This window comes from Athalia rosae, chromosome 1, assembly GCF_917208135.1.
Source record: "Athalia rosae chromosome 1, iyAthRosa1.1, whole genome shotgun sequence".
Lineage (NCBI taxonomy): Eukaryota > Metazoa > Arthropoda > Insecta > Hymenoptera > Athaliidae > Athalia > Athalia rosae.
Genome location: NC_064026.1, coordinates 13,673,905 through 13,692,980, shown reverse-complemented (window position 1 = coordinate 13,692,980; position 19,076 = coordinate 13,673,905). Strand labels below are relative to the sequence as shown.

Sequence of the window (19,076 nt, the reverse complement as noted above, 5' to 3'; positions counted from 1 at the left end):
CTATTAAAACGTCAATTATACCGCGTGTATTTGGGTACCTGTTACAGTAAAGGGTTCATTCATTTTCCGTCGCGTCAGCTGTTTTGTGATCGTATGGCATAATGTTACGAATACGTGAGGCAAGCACGGTTGAATCATATTCCCGTTCTTTTTTCTCTCTTTACTCTACTCATTTTATTTATTACACCACGGTTTTGATGGATCATTGTATAGCGACGGGGGTGAAAACGTTTACTCGTTAAAAATATTTATATACACTCGGAATTGCAGGTGGAAAGAATCGTTGGAACGTTTATAGTAGCGGATCATTTTACGCACCTTGGCCATGTCCGTTATCGTGTTAGCGTTGTCCATTAATTTTCGTTGATCCATTTTTACTTTCCTGAGCCTGTAACACACGAGTGATGTAAAACAATTTTCACTCTAACGTCAAACGGTTTGAACAAAAATCATTGAGCGACGATTCAAAACAGTTGCTTACATTAAAGCTCACAAATGTTGCATTTTAAAATTCGAGAGCAGTTACAGATCCAAAAAAAAAACAAAGGCCTGAAGAACGTCTTTCTACTTCGAAATCGAGATTGTTCAACAGTGAGATGTGACGAAGTCTGATTTCTCCTATATAAGAAGTAAAAGTTCATCTGATTGTACGCATCAAAGACTTACGCATAAATTGCCAAAAGAAATTTTCGTTGATGGGTTCTGACGCGGCCGGGATTGACGCGTTTTACTAGTCTCGTGTGTTTGTAAATGAGCCACGTTTCCCTGAGAACGTTGGCGGCTGCGTTTTTTAACTGAAAAGAAAAAGAAATTGATTCTTCGGTTAATGCGGTTCGGTATCCGAAATCTCGGCAAGGGATTCGGACTCGTTCAGCCGATGCATTAATTTTTTTGCGTCACCCTTTTCCCCGACAGGTTTTTATTTTTGCGTTAATCATTTGGTAGGAAACTTTCAACGCTGATTGAAAGTTTGAGAAATGCCGAAGCGTTTTACAGAAACGTTTTCGTACGATCCGTCGAATGATTACGTCGGCGTCTTCGCGGGTCGCGTGATACATTAATCAACATTGTAACGCGTGAATAATGATTAATTATTCCGAACGACGTGTGGTGCTCTGGAAATTTGTTTCATCCGAAATCGGAACATCAAAATTATCATCGGATGCGGACGATGAAAATTTGGGAAGAGTACTCGCTACATGGGTCATTCGTAAAACTTGATACAGGGATGAGAAATTTGTTGGAAAATATCGCGAAGACGGTGAGTGATTTCGGGCTCGAGTCGGGTAGGGATTTACCCTGTTAACGCAACACTGGTATAGATTACGGGGCATTAGGTGTATGAATAATAGTCGTTGGCACATTATGCTGTAATATACGTAGCTGTGCAGGAGTCTGCGTGCGAGGTCGTAGCTTTAATTAGAGCGAACGTAGCAGTGACATTGCTCACCCTCTTCGTCAGCTGGGTGTCCATCATAAAGTTGTGGACGTGTTTTTCGGCTCTAGTCAGTTCTAACTTCCTGGAAACAACCGCTACCAGTAGAGCAGTGCACCCAGCTCCCTGTAATAATCGTTGACAAGGATTAAAAGGGGAATTTGATGCGGATTGCGAACAAAATACGGTTCAAGTTCAACGATGAAACTCTGGAATCGTGCACTCTTATTCATATCGATGCCGTATGCATGCAACATATGATGCGTATTGAAAGTATCACGTGTCGATAACGCGGGTCCATAAAAAATTCAGATCAAGCTATAGTTTCAAACTCTGGAATACCCGCATTGACGTTGGCGCAGCGAAGCAGCGAATTTATACAGATCGCGTTTTCACGAGCCAGCCGAGCTGTAATGCAAAAAATATGCAGACACTTTTCCGGCATAAACTTTTCCGCGGTGTAGAACCTCGAAGTATACATCCGAATGGCCACCCTAAATTCTTGAGTAAGGACCACATGTATCTTCGCAATACCATGTTCGTCTCGACGACGCGTCCCCAAGGAGTCCTCAGAGTCCCTCGGGAACCATCCGGAGACTACGACGCTGAACGAACACCGATACAAATGAGTTTCAACGTGAACCGCGCGGTGGCTTACAAATCATCGATATATCCTGACCGCTTCGTCCGCAGCAGCTTCTTGAATTTTTACCGTCGCCGATGGATGATAGTTGGAAGAGAGAAATCGGCTGCTTTTGAATACCGAACAACAGCCGGGCCAACCTCGTTATTTTTGATTTAGAGATCTTACCATCATTCCCGTGGAAACAGCAATGCCTCGGCCGCAGTAAGTGTTCGGCACGATGTCGCCAAACCCAACGCTCAGGAAGGTGATGGCGATGAGCCACATCGCGTTCAGAAGGTTCGCGTGCTCCTCGTCGTGAAACCTAGCAATTCATTTGTTTTACCAGCCTACATCGGGGTGAAAAATTTCGTTTCGAGGCACAGGTGTACGAAGAACCCCGAATAATTGTAAAATCGATCACCGACAGGTATGAAAACTATCGTTCGTCGTCCCGATTTGATTTTCCCGCGACTCCGTTCTCAAGTTTCACATTCTTATATTTATTATATGCATTCAACCATATCTCCTCCGCATTTCCTATCGTTATTTTTCATATACTGTGTCTTCTATTTTTCTAGCTATAGATTACCGTACACGCGGATCCGTATCAGAATTATTCTGATATCGGCAGAAAATGTATTCCCAAGACCATTCTTTCGACAGTATAGTCGAGCCGCGCTCGCTGGCGTGAATGTAAACTATGAAAAGAAGAGAAATAGTGCAGAATACCGTCGTCGGATGCAATGTCAGGTGCACATGACGGGTACAAATGTATTCGACGAGTACGAGGTATCTCAAACCTCCTAATAACAGCAATCAGATGGTAATCGAATTCAAGAAAATAAAATACAAACAAGAATTACAACGCTGATAGAAAAAATATTGCTTTAATACGACACGAAAAATCACACGTATATATATATGTATATACTTCAGTCGTTGATTATGAAGGAATGTGCAGAATAGTCGAAGAATGTTTGCGAACAATTAAAAGCTTTTGCGAGTGAAAAGGATCGGGTTAAAAGGACCTATCACGGGTCTTATCCGTGAGGTGCTATTTCACTTTTATTGTTAGTGGGTATCGTCAGACAAAAGCCGGACCGTCGTCACTTTATGGTAAGCGTAGACCGAGATGGTTTGCGCTGATTTTACCAACTGCGATGAATAAATCATGATGTTTCTAGTGGCGATCTGGCGGTAGCGTTAACACCGGACAGTCCTAAAATGTATGAGCGCAGGGCGTAGGGAGTTGCAAGGTCTTCCAAAGTCGCGCCACTGATAATCGTGCTTTCACCGAAAAAATATCCGAGCAGGTGCGCCCGAACGGAGTGGAGATTCGCCTTGAAGCTACGGTAGGCAAGGTGATCGGCAGCGATTGGGGGGAGTGGGCTTTTTTTTTAATCAAAGTACAAGGCGCTCGGAAACAAAAGCCAATCGGTGAAAAAATGAGGGTAGGTACACGTAAGGCACAATACAACATCTTTCGAGGAATACCTTATTGAAGTTGATTGGATCGAAGCTGCTGCAATACTTTCGTCGCTACTATACCAGCGTAGAATTAGATCGACGTTTTTTGATCCTATAATACGTGACTGCTCGGCCGATTGGAAATTGTGCTTTGAAATCTCGCGCGGGCTGAAAGAAACTGTAACCTTACCGCAATTCTCTTCTATTTCTCCGGGTACATCGAGCGACGGAAAAATATCTGTCTGGTACACGACTGACGCGGAAAAAACTCATCCGAACCGTTTTTCAAAAGATTTTTACTGACTGAGGTGCAGTGACCTAATTCGATTGCGAGAGCAAACTTTCGTAACGGAAGTTGATAAAAAAAATCCAAGTTTCATTCCATTGTTAGATAATAGTTGCAACGATGTCCGGTTATTTTCGAACAACTCACGACAAGGTGTGACTTTGAATCGCAGTTCTTCGCGTCAATCGTGTTTCTTGACAATGGGTGACTGATTATTGGGTAGGAGCGATATGCAGGTGCTTCGTGACGTATCCGTGCTTCTCACCTGTAGTCAGCGGCCTGTCTGTCTCATTGTTGGAAGTTCTCGGTGAAACCGAAAGGACTTACCATCATACCACAGGTGAGGGTGATTCCTCGGCCTCCGTACGTGTTGGGAACGATGTCTCCGTAGCCAACGCCGCAAAAGGTGATGGCGATGAGCCACATGGAGTTGAGCAGATTTCCATGCTCCTCGTCGTGGAACCTGCAGGCGGATACAGAGCCCAGTGCACACACGACAACGCCACGACATCGACACTCAGCTTTTTTTCATATCTCTCATAATGTATATATTTTTTTTCATTTTTTTTTTTTTCGTTTTCTCGTTTTCTCGACTTTATTTCCGTCATCTCCGTTTCGCCGTGTTCTTCTCTCCGTCACCGTCTCCGTAGCCGTATCACGTTTTTCTTTTTCACTTTTTGCATTAATTAATTTTTCCATTTTGTATTTGCTCTTTCCTCTTTCCCCCGGCCAGTCTCACTCGACATCGGCATCTCGGAAGTCCGTCACCGGTAAATTGCCTTATATACTGTAACTCCTCATGTAACCCAAAATTGAAAAACACCTCCCACACCCAATAGTAATTATTTAATTAATTATCGATCTGATTTCATGAACCGTGAAGCTTTTCATTTACTTTCAATATTTTATCATTTCCATTACCCTTTTATTGGAAAATATTTTTAACGAATGATTCTATCCATAGCACGTACACCAGATATCATTTATAATCGATTATTCGATTGGAGTAACGATTATTTTTAACGGATAAAAAAGAGCTAAATACGAGTTTGGATTAGTAACATGATTTTTTCTTCCGATTCTTTCCTTTTTTCTTTCGATCCGAACATTTTTGACTCAACTGTATACCTATGCGGTGAAAATGACAAGCTATTTTCACAGAATACCGATACGATGTTACAATAGAAGGAGAATTGTCATACGATTCGAAATTTGTATATTTTTTGTAAATTTCAGAGTCAATTTAAACTGTTGAATTTTGAATTCCGTTGTATGTATTGAGATAACTTTTTGGCGTATAAATTGCTCAAGGACTCTTCGACCAGATAACGACGATCTTCAGTGTAACAACAAGAACGATGTTTTGTAAATAGTTGCAACGCATCGTTTGTATCCAAACTCATATCTGCCATGTTTACTGCCGAGCGGATAAGTTGCGTCTGTCGGTTGAAATGAACGAACGGCGTGACGCGGTGATCGAATCATTCTTCAATTTGATGTCATTGATTGAAAGAAATTAACTTTTGTTTAGAATTCATTACAATTGTGTATTGATTAGGAATTACATGAGGTTCAGTATTCGTTTAATTCAGGAATCCACGCTGCTCGAATTTACCGTAAAATTGTTCAGTTGAATCCGCAAGGAAAATCAACACTAATCGAATATTCTTTCATATAAAAAAGTCGATTGTCTTTGTTATCCGTGTAGGCGGGAACAGCTTTTTGTTTCGGGACAGAAAAAATGAATAAATCCGTATGCCATAGACAATGTGCAGAAATTTTCAGACGACGGGATTTTAATTTATTCACAACTTGACGCGAACCAGTGACTCAATTCAATAATTTACAATGCACGCTGAGTTCATCTCGTGCACTAATTAGGGGAATTGGTTGAAAAAAAAAAGAACAAAGTTAACAAAAAGAACAATTTTTTTCTCTATTATTCTATTTATTTTTGCTTCTGTCGCAGTTCTACGACGGACTCGAGCTGCCACCAAATCCGGGTTAAATTTGGCAATTGAGAGAATCGCTTCTAATGACCGACGTTTTGGTCATGATATCGAGAAACGGAGATCGGAGATCGGAGAAAAGATTCGAGATTGGAGAAGCGTGGATTGCAGTGCGGTACTTCGCATGGCGATAACGCGGGGCTTTACGTCGTTAGGATTACGATTGCGATTCGCGTTCTATCGTCGCTACACGCGTTGCTGAGGCTCCGCGCGCCGCGATTCGCTTTGTGGTTAACGCGACAATAACATTTACCGACAATGAGAAGATAGCCCTCGGGGTGCTGCAGGGCTGATAAGGTCAGCCAGTGATCGTACAACCTCTGCGCTAACAAAGTATCGAGTTGTTTCGTTGAAAATATGTATATATTCATTTTTCACAGGCATTCTCATCACTTTATTCGAAACTCTGACGAACCCCATCCCACCCCCTTGGCTGTAACAAAAAATTCAATTCGAGTTCTACTGCTTTTGATAGGTCGAGGACGGCCCTGGATATCGGACCATCTTCGATCTTCCCTCAACCAATTTCCAACGTTCGAGTTTATACACGGATCTGGTTTCCCGCAGCAGCACATCAATTATTATTCGAGGTCAAATGAGTGACGTGAGTTGATTAAAATTAGAACCTTGAGCTTGATTTTGTTTTTGAATACTTTCAATTATTCCTGCATCGCCGCGTTATCGCCAGACAATTTTTTTTTTCTTTTTCTTTTAAATCTTTATGTGTTCATTTGTATTTTTCATCAATGTTTTTATTATAAACAAAAAAGCGTTATTTTAATTTAGATGATTTTTTTTACAGCGTTGCATAAGTGTTAATAAAAAGCTTACGATAGAAACATAGGTATTCAATATATCTATGATAGAAATGTATATATGCGTAAAATTTAAGCGAAGGTGTCGGTCATTTATACTTCACATAAACATAGGTAAATCATAGTTACAGTCAACAGTCAAGATGCCACAACGTCATATTGTGTGCTGCAATAATGGAGAATAAATAAGCGCATACAACATTCATGAAACAAAATTATGAGGAATATGAAACAAAACTTATTATCATTATTATTATTAATAATAATAATAATAAGTATCTAATATCACAGCCACTATACGATGTAATACATAAAGTTAGGGTAAATACGCACTTGCTATAGATCAGGCGGCTGGAAATTTGAATTTTTTTCTCAGGCGTACATGAATCAGTTTTTGTGGTTGCGTCAAGGAAATCGTCGAGGGATTTAGGAACACACGCTTTACGATCCTTTGATATATTGTGCACAATCAACTTTCATGTCATCTTGCTGATTGAAATACGTCTCAGGAGAAAAACGACTTCTTCAAGCTCTCTAATCGCAGCTGTGCAATTGTATTTTTGGCGTTTCTTCGAATTTTCAGACCTCTCAATACAAGCGGTGTTCAAATTTGAACGAGTCACACCCACGCCAAATTTTTTTACAGCGACATCGAGTCGATTCGGAATAATAATGATAATAATTAACAGTGAATATCGTGATACACAGAAGCTACAGCGCAAGCCCAAAGGCACATTAGCAGCACAACACTCATTATATTACACAATATTATATCATAGTAATGGAAGGAACAAAAAAAAATCATCCGAAATTCTTATCCTGCATGGGCGAAGTTATGATCGTCGATGAATCTGAAGATAAAATAGACCTTCCGCAGGTAAAAAATATAACACCTTGAAGCGATCGCTGACGCGTTTTTCGTAGCTCAAGACGTTATTGGGGAGAACAAAAAAACCTCAAGAACATTCTCCATACTCTACAGCGATTTTTCACGACGATATTAATTTCAGAACCCGCCTCGTCTCGTTGATCGGGTTTCTTTTTATTCTTTTTACAAGATGGATCGCTAGCGGCATGGCGACATTGTAGATCCAGCGCACCCCTATCCTAGACTTGCAGGTCAAAGGAGAAATCGCCTACGACATTCGTCTCTTCAACTTGAAAAGTTTCCGAATAAGATTCCGATCTTTGCTAAGTACCTATGCTGGGTATCGACCTCGCAGATTTCCGGGCGAACGAAAATAAAATCTTCGTGAAAACGAATTAATCTGAAATAATAGGAACAAAACCCTCAGTTCGAAAAAAGTTAATGTAAAGGTGCTTATGGTGCAGAGAAACAAAAAATTCATAGAAAATTTTTTCATTCATCTGCGCTGTAATAAAATGCGGCAAAAGTTTCACACGTTTGATTCGGTTTTTCGTCATTTGGTGGGGTAAAGGCAGCTGTGAATCCCACGATGTCAAAAGTTTGCATTCGTGTTTGGGAATCGATTTGAAGAAAACTCGCCAAAATATTACCGGCATTTATACCCGAGACGAAACTTTTGCATTTATTAGATCAGGTTTTCCTGCTCACGTTTATGGTCGAGGTTTTCACATAGGTGTATGTACATATATATTAATACACAGCGTTGGTAAGCTGCGAAATGAGCAAGAATATTCCGAAGTGCTTGTAGTTTCCTATCCGCGGATTCTTGTTGAAAATCTACGGCTTGCGCTTCTTTTTTCTTTTTTCTTTTCATCTCTTCTCATTTCATTTCTCTCTCGAAAGGTACCGCGAAGTCGTGTAAGAGCTTATGAAATCATAAAACTATTTGAAAGTTCATAAAAAGTATATAAACTAACTACCTCAACTTATCTTTCTTTTTCTATTTTTCTTTTCGTTTTCCTTCTTATTATTTAATGGAGGTTTGTACGGCGAGGGGATTTTATAACCTATTTAATTACTATTTTTTTTTTTTGTCTTTAATCGCGTTCGCTCTCATCAGATTGAAAAAATCGCAGTTCAATAAAGTAAAAAAGAAAAACGAAGTGATTAGTATATTAAAATATGCGATAAGACGGCGAAAAATATGCGACATCGAAGCCGCGAACTGTGATCGTTGTACCTTTCGTTTATTATCTAGGTGAAATTAAACTGGTCATTAGAGCAGATGTTGGGACGCGGTGCGATTAAATGAAAGAAGTTTGAAGAATTATTAAAGCGTTTCGGTGAAAATTTCATTAATTTTAGTTAATAAGATTCTAAAGCATCTTTGCTTTCTTAAATAATCAACCTTCTCCTTTTGCCCGACTTCATTCCTCTCTGTTATTCTCAAACTCTGCCCCACGATCGAGAACTTATAACTTGTACGGGGCATCTTCGATTTTTCGCTCTTGTTCTATTCAAATATTGCAGAATGGCTGATCGGGTATCGAAAATCCGAAATTAAATTTGATCCATTTCGATTTATTTATTCATTTTCTTCTTTCGAAAGCTAAGAATGTGAAACTAACGTTGATGCATACAACGATATTCGTATAGTTACTACGTGAGTAATTTATTAAATCGGGACAACTCGCAGTGTTCAAAAAGCAGCATATTTTAATGCTAGCGTGTATTCTTCGAAATGATCGGAGCTATTTGTACACCAAAATATATTTTCGAAAGCTCAATTCGCTTGTACTATGTAAAACAATAATAATAATAAGAATTTTACACGGCATATGCTGGAGCTGCTATAAAAGTAGGTTGCAATTTAGCTTCAATACAATATACAGAAAACAAACACGCGCAGCCGAAATGCGGAGATTCACTAAACAATACGTGGCGTTCAAACAATAATTTAGTTATTCCTCTCAAAAAGCAAATTACTTTTTTTATCCACATTTATCCTCAGAAAATGAAATCGTCGGTGAAGTAGTTTGCGATCTGGTGAAATAGCGAATTGATAATCTGCGGTAATCTGGTTCCTCAAATTCCAACCTCGTGAAATCGAAATTTTAGCAAAGAAATATAACGATAGATGCAATAAATAAAATTTTCATTCCACCGGCCTTTTCATTTCGTTTCGTTTTAGTGCCGCGTGAAAAAACTCAATGTTCACTCCCATCTTTGAAGGTATTTCAGGAAGAGTGAACCTTCTTACTTTCCCCATCTCCTGATGTTAAAAGAGCTGTGAATATGGATTTGGGGGAGACATCAGTTTATTGTATTCCCGAAATTCACGCCCCCACTTTTTCGGCTGCGCAAATATATTGAATTTTTGTACTTAAGATGTAGGTATATCACATGTAACATGCACTATTCTTACTGTATTCAGTAGGTATATTTACGATTGTGATGAACTATAAATATTCACGAAATTTTTCGTGTTATTTTATACACGAATCATACTACGTATAAGCTATGGCAAAATATTTATATCTAATTGTACATATAATGTAGATACGTTGCCATTTCTTGAAAGATATAGATATACTTTAAGCCTATGGAAATGCTGATATGAAATACTTGAATGAAATAAGGAAAAGAAAATTCTTAAACTCTACCTAATGAAAAGTTTTGGATAATTGATAGGCCACATCTACAGCCAGTTGCAAACAAATAGAACACGTCTAATTGTAGATATTTACCGCCACATATAACATAGAATCTATTAATGAACAATAATTAAGGATTGATGATAATGTACACGAATATCGGACGAGAGATAACCGACCAAAAGCTACTATCACAATCAAAACACATTTTTCACCCGGTGTACACATCATATTATCTGCACATGTACTTCGTATTTTGTGCCTGGCTATAACAATGGTTTGGCACGTTGCTTTTCCTGGATTTAATGACCCATATACGTCAGTTACACACTGCAGCACGTAGATATGTATATCTACCTATAAGCCGCGACCGTATATCTGCACTAGAATCTAGTATAGAATAATTTGCTAGAGTCGCATCGCATAGTGCAGCCGGGGGCAGTGGATTAAAATGAAAAGAAATAAAAGTAGCAAAAAGAAACAAGAACAATATGGAAAAACCCTCCAAAAAGTAAAAAAAACAACCGTGACAACTGACGGAGGTTTTTGCACGTGCACGTTCGAATGGCTTTTATAACGTATTCCGTGCCACAGATAGATTTTCATTTTTCACGTGTTTCACTTCTTTTTCTGAATCGCGGATTTTTTCGGATAACTGCGGTGTAGGTGATGGAAAGAGGCGCGCCGTATACGACGTCGGCCGGATAGACTGCATCGATCTAACTGCTGCTTCGGGTCGTATGATATTTCGACATGCAACGTCAGAATGACTTTTCATCGGTTATCTCTGCGCCGAACTCTCTTTTCAGCAACCACGGCTGCTGACAGTTGGGTGATTTGGGAGATGGCGTTGAATATAACCGGTATGGAGTTATAGTGTTATCGTTGAAAGTTTCAACGTCGGAGTAGGCAGAGTTTGAAGTCGAGTATACGCGGTGGGTTCGTACTAATTGTAAGCATATTACTAGGTAGTGTACGTGGAACGAACGCGGACGCTCACTCTTGTACGTATCCATCGAGGGAGAGAGGGAGAGAATGAAAGATTCTCTTCAAGTTTTGCAAAACTAGTAGCCTGAGAATGGAAAATCGCTGAGGTACCGAGTGCAGTACGTTTGTTTTGATATTCGACAGAATTGACCGTTCAATGAATTCTGTACACGAATTCTGATTGTGACCCAGTTTGCAGAATTTTTCACGCTCTTTTCAATCGGCCCGTTTCTTTATTTTTCTTTATTTTTTTTTTTTTTATGAAAGTTTCCTTCACAGTTTTCTCAAACAGCGTGACAAGTTCACTTGAAACTTTACCGTGATACGAGGTATAACCAGATACAGTATTAATAGACACTTGTATGACCGACGACGTGTGACAGGTCACGCGGGTGTATCGACTTTTGAACTACGCCCTCCCTTCCGTATAGCCGGAGGATCTGTGCGAGGATAATCGAGTGCGCCTGAATTAGACGGATGTGTCCTCACCGTATCCCTTCAACGGCTTCGCGTGCGCCTTCCTATTTGACCTGGCTGACGCCGTTGGTGTTACCTTCGCGATAAGGGTACGTATACACATCAAGGGCATTGAACGATCGAACTAATTCTATCCGTATTGTGCGAGTGGTTGTGTATTTACCTATAGGCTAACGATTCACCGTTGCTCTACAGCCAATGTGTACATTTTACGGAGTGGAATTTGAAAAAACGCGTATGAAAGTTCAACTCGTCCGAGAATTATTTTTCGTTTACCCGAACAGATTTCGTTCGAAGTTGGCGTTACCGACCAACAGTTTCTTCGAATTCTCGCCTTTTTCGCCGCTACCAGCGAAACTTTGAATCGTTACACGACTTCTCGTACTTACGTACGAGTACACAAGGTGTGATATTGTTATGCACACTTGGCTACCTACGCAAATATAAGGTAACGCGTGCTATTTCACGGCAATGAATAATCAATTCGGGTTGCAGGCCGCGTTAAAGGGTGCTTGACAGTTCTGCTGCCATTGAATTCAATTAGTCCAAGGTAGGTATGGGCGTGGAAGTTGCTCGTTACTTGTGCACACCGTATGCTTATACGTATTCATTTCATACGCATCGTGTTTACGAGTCTGACTATTGAATTATACGGTAAACTGTTATTTCCTCATTTCAAATATCAACAAAACTTTAGATTGGCCAACTTTCGGCACGGGGTCAGAGTTCACGAGAAAATTACAACCACCCTGTTCCGCACGATTTACAGGAGTATATTCGAACCCATCGTACACCAGCGGGTACGCGTCTGCTCGCAAACTGATATTCGCTGTTAGTTTTTTTTTTTTCTCTTTCTTTCCCCTCTGGTTTCCGAACGGTTTATTTCCGCCCATGTTATCCCGCGACATTTTGAAGTGTTCATCGTGCGTACGAAGTGGATTTGTACCGTTGAGAGACTGTCAAGTTTTATTGTGATGTGGTGCGGTGGGTGTTCCGTTGGCGATCAATGTCAAGGGAAGTCGTGATGTGATGTCTGCTCATTTTTTAGCATTGAGAATGTGGGGTTTGCGGCGGAGGTCGCTGAAAGGTGTTCCGTGCCCCAGGGTAGCAGTGAGTACTATATGACGTGAACGGAGGTCGTTGGTTATCATCGATTAATCATTACGGCTAGAAACTTTTCCATCAGATCTACTCCGCAATAAAGGGGACGTCTGATAAGTTAGCGAGGTTGGGAGGTCCGTTATCAGCGTGAATGTCGTTGTCAAGCCAAGAAAAGTTCAATTCTCCTTTGCTCACATACCACGTATTAGTTTATTATCGTCGATGCACCGGCACAAGTAGCACCAGCAGTATTCACGGTATGGGTACCTACGTTTTAACACCCGCGAACCCATCCGGGTGAAAATAATCCGTCGATAAAAACGGCTAGAAATCTCGACGACCGAGGTAGGAAAGTTAGGATGACCGAATTGCCGCAGTAAAAAACTTTCGACAACATCTATGGCAGTAAAATTCTCGAATCTAGCTGCAGCTTTATGCTCCGTATAAATTTTAAGTTACGTACAGTTGACCGGAGAATGTTGTCCACGTGCAATGCGATGTGCGGTTCGGTGAACTAGGAGGTACATTCCGTGTACATGAATATTTTCATGGCTTCGTACGCTCTGGGGGTTCGTTACAAAGTTAAATCGATCCATTTTCAACGTGTCCGCGGCATATCCTGATTCGCGAATCGAGTATTTCCGTGATTACGTCCAGGCTTGTCTAACGTCTCACTAATTAGGTAAGGAGTGTTTCGTTGGGTTCGTACCAAGATATTTACCATGAAACGCATCAACCGAGCAAACGGTTCTCAACTTTCGAATTAACTAACGTTTCGAAGGGCATTGATGGTTTCAAATTAAGCACTTTGAACTAAATACTTAGTCATCCCTGAGCTACACCAGTTCCTGACAATTGATGTCACTCCGTACCGTGTACCTCCGATATCTGCCGGTGCTCCCGATATCCCAATGTTGTAGATGTTGCAGCGCGAATTCTTATTCCGGAAAAACTATGAACACTATGTTTGAAAATTACGGGGGTTCGCGACTATAACTTTGGGCTACCCTTGGGCACGGTTGAAAAAACCATAGTGTGGGATCTGCGTGGTGCTGCGTGGTGGGTTGAAGCGAGGAGGATTATATTTGTTACTCGGTGGATGCATACCTTTCACATTGCCGCAATGTCCATGAGGCGATTATCCATAGGGATACCATGAAGACCAGGAGCACCGTGCCGGGGCAGATCGTCATCAGAGTCTTCAGAACAAACCTAGTGTTGAAATTTATGCGGTTCAGGGCTCCTATGCTCCTCGAAGAGGCGTCGGTGAATAGTTTAGAATGCAGCAGCATCACACGACAGATTAAGTAGAGCCTGAGGAACATCGGGAGCGACAGGGTGACGTCGTAGGGGACCCATTTCGACCCGATGTCACCACCTTTATTGGCCAGTTTGGTTGTCCACAGGAAATAATACTCCCCAGGGATGGGATGTATCGCGCAGATCATTAGCTCGATGGTTATCTGAGAGATTCGTTGCCATGTCATTGCGATTCGCCAGTCGTCCGCGCAGTTGTCGATCATGAATAACTGCGGAAAGTAACGAGGATACGTTAACGTTTCACGATCGATCATTTTACCGGTCATTCCAGCATCCCTTTAAAATCACTGTATCGATTATTGAAATTTCGGAATATTGCCCAATTGACATATAGATTTCCCTTCTCCCCGCACCGCTTCGATTCTCAATCATCCCCCTGCATGTCATATTCTGCCCACGTTTACATTTTTACCCCGTTTTATCGTTTTTTGTTGAAATTTTTCGTTCATTGTTACGCGGACCACCGATCGTGGTCGGTGCATCTAATTTGGATACATAGATGCAGCGGTAAGAAGTTTACGAAAAAGTAACTGGGAAGTTACATGAACACGAAGCTTACAGAACGTAGATTACTCGCCGGAAGTAGAAAGCCTGTTTTTGCCTCTGAGTAGGTACTGAATAATAATGACTGTATTAACGGTACCATCCAACGAAACGCACTCGCGATTTTGTTTCAATATTCAACAAGTAAAAGAAGTCACGAAGTCGAAGAAAAGGAATGTTCGACTGATCTGTTATTTATACGCTAGGCGAAAAATAGATGTCTTCTAAAATAACGATGAGGTGTGAAAAAAACAAATCATAAAAAGGACGTGAGAAATGTCCGATGAATCGCTTCGTAACAGCTGACGGTATTCATGATGATTGGAAAGAAAATCCTGCAGCGTATTTTGTAACGAGCAGGCGAATTGACGTTTTCGGTCGTGAGACTTCCACGTGCTGTTCCAAGCTCCACCTTTCCGGAGTGCGCTTATATCCTATCGAATACGTGATCAGTTTTCACGACCGTTCTTCACGCGAGTTGCAGAATTGATTGCCAGAAATTTCAAAGCTTTGACGACAACCTCGGTATAAGCCTGTTTGAGTTTAGGGCTATTAAAACTTTTTGTTTCACCGCGCTGGATCAAGCATTAGTTTTAAATAAAGCTGACTAATTGCATTAGTTGATTCAACTGGACACGTAGAGAATCCTATAATGCGATACCGTCCTTCCCGTAGTACTCAAGTTTCTCCGCAATCGCGAATACAACCGCGGCTAACTAATTTAACGAGATATACACGAGTCACCCCTTCACTTCAGCTAAATTCTAATTACACGTACCGACGTTATCTCAACAGGTAATTTCTCCACTGCAAAATGCACCGCCGATTCACTCGTAGGTCAGGCGAAACTGCTGCATAAATTTTTCACCGTATCACAGCCGGAATTTTCGATTCAACTGGAAAATAGGTGTACGACACCAGTGAATCGTAATCAGTTTTCGTTTCTTTGAAATTTTTGGCTAGATGGAACTCCGAATGGCCTGCAATCGATTGAATCAGTAAAGGAAGCTCGATGGACAATCGTCAATCTTAGAATTCACATCAGTTGGGGTTGAGTCTATCTATAACCTTTCTTGGCGACGAAGGTAACAATTTAGACCTTGGAGAAATCCACTAATTTGTAACTGTCTCCAGGTGACGAAGGTTCTTCGAATATCAGCAAATCCGATCGATCGCTCGCCTCCTTCGACCAAATTTAGACGGTTGCACGTCCCGTCGTATCGCGAATGGTTTCAGCCACTGATTAATCAGAAAAAGGGGACGAGTATGCGATTGTTTTCTCAGAATTCTAACTTGGGCTTCCTCCAGCAAATCACAACTTTTGCTACTCATTTATTCCTTTTTTTTTTTTTTTATTCCTTTTTTTTCGCTTCTCCATGAACAGATCGACGAGAATATCGATGATTTGTTCGCCGACTGGAATTAGTTCAGGAAGTTCCGATGCTCGAATGACCTCGTAACTGGAATTCCCCGTTCGTTGTGGATAATCCGCCGGCACATTTTCTTTTCGCAAATAATTCAGCAGCAGTAGTCCCCGCGCAGCTATTACATTCATATTTTATCGTTCAAATAGTCTACATAAGCACGCGCGGAGTTGTGTTACGAAATGCCAAGTCTCGGAACGAATTAATTTAATAGGGTTCATCCTAAACCCACATCGTCCTTGCGGTTGCCGTACAATATAACCCCGGTCATCTACTACCCTGTATGTCTTGTTCGGTTGAGCGGTATCTGACTGAAATACCGACCGCTACCTACGCTACTCCGCAAAGGGCTTCGACTCTTCTGAGCAAAAGTATATGTCTGTGTATAAAACCTGGAAACTATAATAGAAAAGCAGGCGCTAGCAATTTTGAAAGTCCCAATACGCGAGTTCGTTGTTTTCATGTAAGTCGGTCACTGCGATAATCGCTTCTTTTTGCCACAAGCACGAATTGAGAATTTTCATTTTCAAAAATTGATTGAATATTTTGGTAAGTTCATGCCTACTTGGTTCGAACGTATAAAAATGCCCACGAGTTTTGAAATCAATGATCAGCGAATAGCAGGGGATTAATTTACTTGAAATTCCGCCATTAAGACATCAGCTGTGACTGTCACTCCCAGCGATTTCCCTACAGAGGAAATAATGCTATGTGACATTCGAAGTTGCATGTTTGTAGTCAATGTTTTAATGCACCTAGTAAATAGCAACGTCTAAAACCTAGTTTCAAAGTTTCAGACTTTCGAGGATTGTGGAGGAGTCATTTTTGCAGGTAGCTGGATCGCCGAAGGCTCATCTATTACCATTTTTCTTTTCACTGTTTTCTTTTTGGCTTTTTCTCCTAAGTTGTGTGCTCAATATTGCTGACTCGTCGCGTATTGTTTGGATCGGACGAACTGCAGCAGCCGAGGCAGCGGTAGTAATTCTGAGCGCGAGAAGGAGAAAGAAATTTGCTTCATAAAACTCTCGGAGGGTTAGCAACTCGCTGACCCGACCAATCACGGCAACTTGCTGTTGGGACGAGTCCAAATCCTAATACGACCCTCCCGGAATTCACAATGACGAAAAATTCTCGGCTAACGACAGCTCCGATGGATAACCGGTATCCTGGATATTTATAATTGTGGTCTCGTGAACGATTTTCGTCAGCGATGGGGAGAAAAAAAAAAAAATAATTTATTCCGCGCCTTCTTCGATTCTCAAAATGCATCGTAAAATCCGAAGATTTTCCCTTTTCTTGGATCGTGTTTTTTGAATAACACGCAAAATTTAACGTTGCCTCGCCATATTTTCAGAATTTACCGATCGTAAAAAAACTATTCGTATCGGCGCTTGGCCTTTCTTGGCGACGACGATTCAACACCGATCGTGAGTTACGAGGGGTAGCATGTGGTCGAGACGAGTTACAAGTCAAACTCAAAAGCTACGATGGTACCTTGTTGCCGGGCTATCGAGCGAACGAAGTAAACAGAGCCGAAGCTAAAGAACCCGGTACAAAGAAGCGGAGTTCCGCTAATATTTGTTGTTACTAACGAATAAGTCTGGATTGCCGGACGAACTTTTCGTTTGAATTACGACGTCATTGTCACAGCTGACTTCGCTACGGTCGATCATACGCATTATTTCCACTCGTTTTCTCCAGAGGGAATATTCCTGTAACTTTTGCATCGGTTGACATTTGATAAATCTTAATACTCGCCGAAAATCACTCGGTCGTCCCGAATGCGACGGAGGTCGTTTCCTAAAAGATAATGGGGTCATTAGGCCGTAGCAGAATTACTATTAACCACGAAGATTTCAAGACAGCTGGACAACTAGTGGATAAAAATGAAACAGTTACAGTACCGCCTTAGGGAATGGGAAAAAGTGAAGAGTAGTGAAAAAAAAAAAACAACCTTGTATCACGGTTCGCGGTATCGCAGAGAATGAAAAAAGCGTCGTGCTCTTCGACTGGATCGCTCGAGTAGACGGAGGAAGAATTCCGACAGCTATGAAGAGTTATTCGGTCCGTTCGTTGTTGAGAAATTTTCTTGGTTGAAAAGCGTTGAGCTCACTCTATTTGGCGAGAGAAAAACTAGCGAAAATTGATGTCCGCTAAACGAAACCTTGGAAGAATTCAACGACGGGAATGAATTTCGTTATCGGTAGAAGCGCTTGAGCATCCCGGAAAATCTCACGTACAATTGGGTCAGATTACTCGTTCGGCTTATACGATGTCGTATTTATGGTGCAGTAGCTCCTGTACCACCCGACGAAGAGCCGGGGTATTATATTGATCAATAACAGGCTTCCCGAGATGTTCCGACGAGTCCTTATAGATATGAGATACATATCTATTGTACGATGTACAAAGATTCTATAACCTCAGAAACTATTGTTCAAATTTGCGGAGACCCACAATCGGTCTATAAATTGATCCTCCGTCGTACGCTTTTATTTTCACAGAAATCTTTTCACGATCATTCAGATTTGAACGGATGATCAGCTTGAATTTTTCATTCGACAAAGTGCAAGGGACCTTCGAATAATTGAAAGTCTATCAAATGCGGCGAACGGTAAATGTCCCTCGCGTACCTAGATCATAGGTATTTTGTCGATGTAATTGAAAAAAATTCGTCGCAGTGAATTGGGGGAAGAAAACAACTAGCGTTAACTGGATTACATACCTGAACTTCTAAGGCATGATAAGCAGATATGAGGCCAAGCAGTATCACAGTAGACATAGAGATCAGGGTTTTCAGGGCGGTAGAATAGAACGAAGCCTGAAACAGAGCACACAAAAATATACAAAACATGAAAATTGCTCCAATAAAAGAATGACGGCGGGTTTTCACTGTGCAAGCACAGCTCGAACGTGAATAGATATGCGTGCACGAAGGATGTTTGGAGGCAAAGCGAAAAAAAAATTTATATCCGTTCGATTATCCGGTGTACACGGACAAGAGTTCGTGCAATATCTCCGGGATATACGTCATAGCATACGAACTCCTAAGTGCGATTAGCAAT

General features: G+C 41.1%; 1 protein-coding gene across 8 annotated transcripts in view; it reads right to left on the bottom strand.

Moving 5' to 3' along the window:
- The window catches only part of LOC105687209 (small conductance calcium-activated potassium channel protein), a 148,241-nt gene that overhangs the window by 9,806 nt on the left and 119,359 nt on the right, over nucleotides 1–19,076 (bottom strand). For 6 of the 8 annotated variants that reach the window (XM_048660162.1, XM_048660165.1, XM_048660167.1 and 3 more), the window contains 6 exons: nucleotides 18,737–18,832; nucleotides 13,832–14,253; nucleotides 2,247–2,382; nucleotides 1,451–1,561; nucleotides 667–794; nucleotides 319–388 (listed from right to left, as the gene is read on the bottom strand). In XM_048660162.1, coding sequence (XP_048516119.1) covers nucleotides 319–388; nucleotides 667–794; nucleotides 1,451–1,561; nucleotides 2,247–2,382; nucleotides 13,832–14,253; nucleotides 18,737–18,832 — 963 coding nt within the window. Of the gene's footprint in view, nucleotides 1–318; nucleotides 389–666; nucleotides 795–1,450; nucleotides 1,562–2,246; nucleotides 2,383–4,140; nucleotides 4,277–13,831; nucleotides 14,254–18,736; nucleotides 18,833–19,076 lie in introns of all 8 variants that reach the window. The other 2 variants (XM_048660163.1, XM_048660168.1) reach the window with 1 other exon arrangement.